This window comes from Capsicum annuum, chromosome 4, assembly GCF_002878395.1.
Source record: "Capsicum annuum cultivar UCD-10X-F1 chromosome 4, UCD10Xv1.1, whole genome shotgun sequence".
NCBI lineage: Eukaryota > Viridiplantae > Streptophyta > Magnoliopsida > Solanales > Solanaceae > Capsicum > Capsicum annuum.
This window is the reverse complement of record NC_061114.1, coordinates 217742768-217750078: the sequence shown is the minus strand read 5'-3', so window position 1 is coordinate 217750078 and position 7311 is coordinate 217742768. Positions and strand designations below refer to the sequence as shown.

Below are 7311 nucleotides of genomic sequence, written 5' to 3'. Positions count from 1 at the left end.
TAACAAGTAAAAGTGAATTTATTTTTGAAATATAATCCACATCTTCACAGATAGGTCTATTTCACCGAAACAATATTTAGATCGTTATGCCTTTCATGCGAGTCGAAATTTACCCGATAAGAAATTTCGCTATCATAAAATCGTTACGGTTACGATCACGGCTCTCGTGTCATCAGGTCACTAACTTCCTTTGTAAAGATTCATAAGTAAAACTGAAGGAAGGAAATAGTAAATTAAGTGATTTAGGAATCATGAGTAAGGTAAAAAAGTAGCAGTTTTTTTCTATCAGTTCAAATTAAGTTACTCAATAGAGAGAACAAGTACCTCATAAAATAAAACTAATTGAAATGCACAAACTTACTTACTGAACATAAAACCCCACAAAAAATTGATTGGTGGATGGGAGTTAGTGAGTGTGGATAAAACGTGGAATCCACAGCCAATCAGAATTCACAGAAATCCCAAACAAACCCTTAATTCATCTTTTGTCAATACTTGCCCAAACCAAACACAAAAAAGAGAACCAATTTTTCCATCAAATACACTTTGAAATTTATTTGCAAAAGACACAAACGTTCTTCTTCGAACACCACACGCGTTCCGCCATTTCTGACCACATAAGAGCTCCTAAAACCCCCAAATTCGCATTCCAATTTAGGGTTAGGGTTTTTTGGGAGCTCGAATCCCTGACGTCATCAGATGGCTATTCCAACTGCATTTTCTTTGGCGAAGGTTGAGTCTTTGTCATCATCGGCGGCGGTGGCTACTCCGGCGGTGTCAATTGGGTTGTTTTGCAATCCGGGTTGGGTCAGGAGGGTCGGAATTCAAAAGGGTTTGGGTAATTCAGGGATCAGGTGTGAAGTTGCTGCATCTGATGTATTGGATCAGAGTCAGAGTTCTGGTGGAAATGTGACTTCTTCTTCTTCTTCTTCTTCTTCTTCTTCAAGCCTTTCTGCTCTTGAACAGCTCAAAACTTCAGCTGCTGACAGTAAGTTTTTGTATTTTTTGCTCTGTTTGATATGATTATTTTGAGAATTTGGAGTTTCTTGAGCTGAGGGTATATCGAAAATAGTCTCTCTACCCTGTAGGTTTGTGTACACTGTACTCTCAATGGGTCCCATTTTGTGGGACTACACTGGGTATGTTGCTGTTATTGAATTTCCTTTTTCAGTTTATTGTTTTTTGAATATTTCTCTGTTTTTACAATTTAATTGTTGGTTGATTGATTTCTGTGTTCCATATTTACTCCGGTGATATGATTTTTTAGCTGCTTAATGATTCTGTTTGATCAATGAGCTGAAGATGTTCTAGCAGTTGCATTATTCATCAGCTCCATATTAATCTACAACAATAACAACATACCCAGTATAAGTCCATGAAATGGGGACCTTACCAGCTGTTTCCATTTAGACCCTCGGCTCAAGGGAAAAAATGAAGTAATAGAAGTACAAGAAATAGCAGATAGTAACAAGACAGTACTTATGGCCGAATAATATGATAGTCGAAGTAAACAACAAATAATAACAGAAATCGAAGTACCAGAAACTAGAGGAGCAATACTACAACTACTAGTATGGACGGATAACAGAACAACACACTGCTACCTACTAACCTTCTACCCTAATCTATGTCCTCCGCAACCTCCTCTCTAAGGTTATGTTCTCGGTAGGCTGGAGTTGCGGCATGTCTTGTCTAATCACCTCTCCTCAACACTTCTTTGGTCTGCCTCTACCTCCCCCCGAAACCATCTATAATCAGCTTCTCACACCTCCGCTGGGGCATACGGACATCTCCACTTTACATGTCAAACCATCTCAATCTTGCTTCCCTCATTTCGTCAACTCCATATTAATCTAGTATCTTATTTTCTGTTATTCTGCTCTTTTGTTCTTGGAGTAGTTATTCCTATTTGGGCGAGGCTTATTCTTTATGCAATTATTTGGAAGATGTGTGTGCACAATTTACTTTGTCTTATAGTTGAAGAGCATATGGTGGAATTGTGGTCTTTAGTCTATTCTTTGTTTAGTGAGGGTATTGTTATCTTGCTTGTTTTTCACATAGGTTTAGGCCAGAAGTCGTTTGTGCTAATGCTTCTTTCCTGTTGCATGATAGATTGGAACATGATCATCAATTGAATACTTCAACAAGAAGTTGGCCCTTATGTTTCTTTTATATAATGGTTATCGGGTAACTCTGTCTACCGAGGCTTTGACAAATGGAAGAAATCACTTGCTTCCTCCGTTTACTTTTACTTGTCCACTTTGGACTTTGTGCCCCTCAAGAAACAATGATTAATCTGAGTATTTTACCATAATACCCATATTAATCGATGTATAGTCTTATGTCTTGGGAGATTATTTAGGGAATTAACAATTAATGTTGAGGTAAAATATGAAAAAGATCATGTTTTTCTTTTGATATGCTAAAAGTGACAAGTAAAAATGAAAATGTATATTTAGTATAGTGGGCAAGTAAAACTGGACGAAGGGAGTAGTTTTTTTTTCCATTGGCTGATAGTGTGCAGTTGGACCTCATGTTTCTTTTTACCTAGCTATTTTCTTACATTGGCTTCTAGTGTTCTAGAAGCTGGAATCATGTTTTTGTATCCTGATGAAATATTTGATAGTTTCCTGGCCTCTCCTGGTTGCACACTTTGCATGTGGTGCAGTAATATTAGTCCTTTCAGTTCTTAATGATCTGACAATATAGACAATGTGAATCTTTTTGAATTAATATATAATATCATTGTGCTGGTCATAGTTGCAAACATAAGAAATGAGTACTCACTATTGCAAATATCAAATGTAATGTGTTTCTGCCGCTGTTGAATATAAATCTGTGTATGCTCAGTAAGAAGTGGAACCTGAATTTTTATTTAGTTTCTTATTTCTTAATATGCTTCAGGATATACCAAGGAGAAGAGCAGTATCGTTGTCATTGGGCTTAGTATCCACACTACACCCGTTGAAGTGCGTGAAAAACTGGCTATTCCTGAAGCAGAGTGGCCAAGAGCCATTGGGGAGCTCTGCAATTTGAATCATATTGAAGAAGCTGCAGTTCTTAGTACCTGTAACAGGATGGAGATCTATGTTGTGGCTCTTTCTCAACATCGTGGCGTTAAAGAAGTTACCGAGTGGATGTCAAAGGTATTTCTTTTCCCTTGAACTTTGTATGTGATTGTGTATTTTTTTTTTTATAACCGTGGTATCCGGGCCAGCTTGTGCGTACCACGGTTAATTCCATGGGACCTCCCACCTACAATAGGTATGAGGTATCTCTGTCCACCAAGACCAGGACGAATGTGGAGATCACCTAGTGTTTTTGTCTCTGCTGGGATTTAAATGTGATTGTGTAGCTTTATCATCTGCTATCCTTAACTTTGGATGATGATTAGAAAAAGAAAACTGCTATTATCCGTTATCACGTTCTTGGTGAGAAGGAGTAATATTATGAGCCCCTACATCCTACTCATCGTTCTAATAAAACATAAAAAGAAAATTTAATGAATTTGCCCCCTTGAAAAGATCGTAGCTTGTGTTGTACATTATATTTGCGACATTTTGGTTCTCTGTTAAGTCATGAAATTTGCATTCCTCGCAACAGGTATAACCATCAAACTGATAAGCAGTTGTCCTTTTCTTTTGCAGACAAGTGGAGTCCCTGTTACAGAGATTTGTAAGCACCGCTTTTTACTGTATAATAATGATGCGACACAGCACATCTTTGAAGTATCAGCTGGGCTAGACTCCTTGGTCTTAGGGGAAGGTCAAATCCTTGCTCAAGTAAAGCAAGTAGTCAAGGTTGGTCAAGGAGTTACAGGCTTTGGAAGGAACATTAGTGGACTATTCAAGCATGCAATCACGGTTGGAAAGAGGGTTAGAACTGAAACAAACATTGCGGCAGGGGCAGTTTCTGTTAGTTCAGCTGCTGTGGAGTTGGCTCTGATGAAGCTTCCTGAATCCTGCCACGCTACTGCTAGGATGCTAGTTATTGGAGCAGGCAAGATGGGGAAACTTGTGATTAAGCACTTGGTAGCCAAGGGATGCACAAAGATGGTTGTTGTAAACAGAAGCGAGGATAGAGTTTCTGCCATTCGTGAAGAGATGAAAGATGTCGAGATAATCTACAAGCCCCTCACTGAAATGCTTAACAGTGCAGCGGAAGCTGATGTTATTTTCACAAGCACCGCATCAGAAACCCTACTGTTTAATAAAGAGAATGTGCTGGATCTTCCACCTGTTGCCTCAAGTGTTGGAGGTCTAAGGCTTTTCGTTGACATATCAGTTCCTAGGAATGTTGGTGCTTGTGTGAATGAGCTAGAGAATGCACGAGTGTACAACGTAGATGATCTGAAAGAGGTTGTGGCAGCTAATAAGGAGGACCGTCTTCGAAAGGCAATGGAAGCTCAAGCAATTATTTCTGAAGAATCCAATCAATTTGAAGCTTGGAGGGATTCTTTGGAGACTGTTCCCACCATCAAGAAACTCAGGGCTTATGCAGAAAGAATAAGGGTTGCTGAACTGGACAAATGCATGTCAAAAATGGGTGATGATATCTCAAAGAAGACAAAGAAGGCTGTTGATGATCTTAGTCGTGGTATAGTCAACAAGCTCCTTCATGGTCCCATGCAACACCTAAGATGTGATGGGAGTGACAGCCGCACATTGAGTGAGACCCTTGAGAATATGCATGCTCTAAATAGGATGTTCAGCCTCGAGACAGATATATCTGTATTGGAACAGAAAATTCGAGCTAAAGTGGAGCAAACTCAAAAATAAGGTGCATCTCTCAAGCTTTTTTCCTTGAAAATTCTCTCAGAGCCTCAACTGAATAAGAGGAAAAATTCCTCACTTGTATTTTCTGTTGGTGCTACTGTAAATTCTCATTGAAATGCATAGACAGGACATGATCCCTTGCTGAGATCTTTCTTGTTGATTTAATTTTATCGAAGACATCTGAAACCTCCGATTGTGAATTCCTCGTGTCTTAAGAGTACATCTTGTATGTAGCTGTTATATTTAGACATTATTACTTGAAGTTTGATCTTTGTAATGAATGATTCATGGGACAGATCCACATACTCCTTCCACAAACAGTTCTAGCCTTGTAACGTATTTACTGATTCATTTACTATTATGATTACGCTGATGTATTAATTTTATTCAACTTGTTTTCCCTTCACTTTGACACCCTGTGTACTTGTCGAATGCGACAATATTGATTGCTGAAATGCTACTCTGTTCGCTTTCACATAACAGAATTCATGCTAACAAGATTGTGTTCTATGAGACAGCTTGGTCTTGGATTACAGTTCCTCTACTTTACTTGCCTCAGATATAAAAAGAAGTTGGTATACCTGCTGATAACCTATTGATTTTGCAAAGCAGGTAGAATATAAAAGGGTCAACTAGGTTTGGTGTACCAAAACAAGGGAAGAATCCTGAAAGGAGAAATAGAAATTATCAAATTTGTGAGCTGATGACCTGTACTTTGCATATCAAACCTACATAACTAAACTTCCAGGAGAAAACTTCGAATTGGGAGGGCGATCCTGTGGAGTCCCAGACGGTACTTAGGGGCTTGGATGAACCTAACCTCATGAGTTAGCTTTTGAGCTTGATTTAGGCTCAAGATTCATTTTTTCTGTTGGATCTTTCCTTAGGTGAGTCTCATATCTGAAAATGCAGAGCTCTATTTAATAAACACTGTTATTATGGATTTTCTTGAAACTTCAGTAAAAGCAAGACTGAGTTTATTATAATTAGGTAGCTTTCTATAAGACAAAGCATGCTATTCTGGTTATGACAAAATGATCAGCCTATACACTAAACTGAGCTCTTATAAACCTTTTGGTTCACTTGCTGAGAGAACTCCCTAAATATATAAAGATCACATTTTATTATGAGCCCAAGTAGCAGGACTTCTCATCTTCTAAATATAGTAGGCATTTGGACAATATTTGGTTGAAGTTGAAAGAAAGAAACCTTATGATTAAAACTTTAAAAAGAAAGAGTATTTGGAAGTTGAAGTTACATATCTACATGAATTTCACTTAGAAAACAAGTTGAGGATATGTGAATATTAACCAATATGTCAGTTGAATTACTCTTTAAAGGAAGTGTTCAAGATAACACCAATTATAGATACTGAAGTTCAGCATTTACAAATACTCATGTCTAAACAGTTGCAGGGCAAGTTCCATTTTCAGTCCCATGATATGGCTAAGTGTGAAGCAACTTCACAATCCAATGAATTTCCTAAAATCGGAAGACACAAGGCGAACTAGAATAGGCAGATTGGGGGCCGATCTAGATTATAAGAAGCAAGTTCAGAAGAACTCAGTAATTTTGGTTCTAACTTTGATTTGGAACAGAATAACTCAAAAAGACTAAAATCAAATCCATAAACTTCAATTCTTGACTCCGCACATTGCATATGGTAAAAAGGTTATAGACTATAGGGTAAGACCTATATGTCACTGGTTTGAACCGTGGAAGCAGTCACTAATGCTTGCATTAAGGTAGACCGTCTACATCACAACCTCTGGGGTTCAGCCCGTCCCCAAACTCTGCTAACATGAGATGCTTTGCGCACCGGATGTCGTTTAGTCTATAGGGTATGAAAAGGATTGCTGCCAACCCTTGAATAAGAGAGAATACGCAATTCAAAAACATCATCAGCTACAAAGTCATCAATAATGAACCTCACCCACCCCACTCTTCTGCCAACACATTAATTTGTCTATTCATTTAAGTTCTGTCCTTTTTCTGGTTTGTATAATATTTACTCCTTATCTTTATAGTCTAGTTAGGGAATACTTGTGTTATGTGTATCATGCTTCTTGCTCTATCAGGTTAATAACATTAATAGATCCAAGTTAGACCCACAAGCATTTACTCACAAGCCAGTGTAGATGCCATAAAGATGTCTTCAACTTTATGTATACAAGTCAAAAGCTTCAGTAAATATTAGACCTGAACATTTGTGTAACATGTGAGAATTGACATTATTAATACCATAAACACTAGACAGTAATAAAATATCAATGTGGCTTCTTATTTAATCCTACTTTTGTGCAAAAATGAAGCATAGGAAAAGCTTCATGCGTGTGAAGGATCAAGGAAAATCTTGACAAGACAGTTAACAATGGAAAACTATTGTTAGGATCGCTTTATCGGTATGTCAAACGTTATAGGTGATAGTAAGAGCGCAACTTTATTTTTTAACTAAGCCCACTGAGCAAGCGTCATATTCGATCATTACTCTATTCCGAGCCACCCTAGCACCCTCATGGGCTTTTCATAAACAGAA

General features: G+C 38.0%; 1 protein-coding gene across 2 annotated transcripts; it reads left to right on the top strand.

The window, feature by feature from the left end:
- Positions 1–368: 368 nt before the first annotated feature.
- LOC107867325 (glutamyl-tRNA reductase 1, chloroplastic) lies at positions 369–5758 on the top strand. 2 transcript variants are annotated; one of them, XM_016713499.2, is made up of 4 exons: positions 396–988; positions 2905–3146; positions 3648–4779; positions 5388–5758. In XM_016713499.2, the coding sequence occupies exons 1-3, from the start codon at positions 700–702 to the stop codon at positions 4776–4778; spliced, it is 1662 nt and encodes a 553-aa protein (XP_016568985.1). In that variant the 5' UTR covers positions 396–699; the 3' UTR covers position 4779; positions 5388–5758. The 2 variants fall into 2 exon arrangements, with proteins under 2 accessions (XP_016568984.1, XP_016568985.1); XM_016713498.2 differs by lacking the exon at positions 5388–5758 and having other exon boundaries at positions 369–988; positions 3648–5166.
- The last annotated feature ends 1553 nt before the right edge of the window (positions 5759–7311 follow it).

Bases quoted from the DNA above. Each gene is read 5' to 3' on its own strand.
- LOC107867325 (XM_016713499.2), top strand. From the start codon at position 700: ATGGCTATTCCAACTGCATTTTCTTTGGCGAAGGTTGAGTCTTTGTCA. The intron at 989-2,904 runs GTAAGTTTTTGT...AATATGCTTCAG, and splicing joins CAAAACTTCAGCTGCTGACA to GATATACCAAGGAGAAGAGC. The intron at 3,147-3,647 runs GTATTTCTTTTC...TTTCTTTTGCAG, and splicing joins TTACCGAGTGGATGTCAAAG to ACAAGTGGAGTCCCTGTTAC.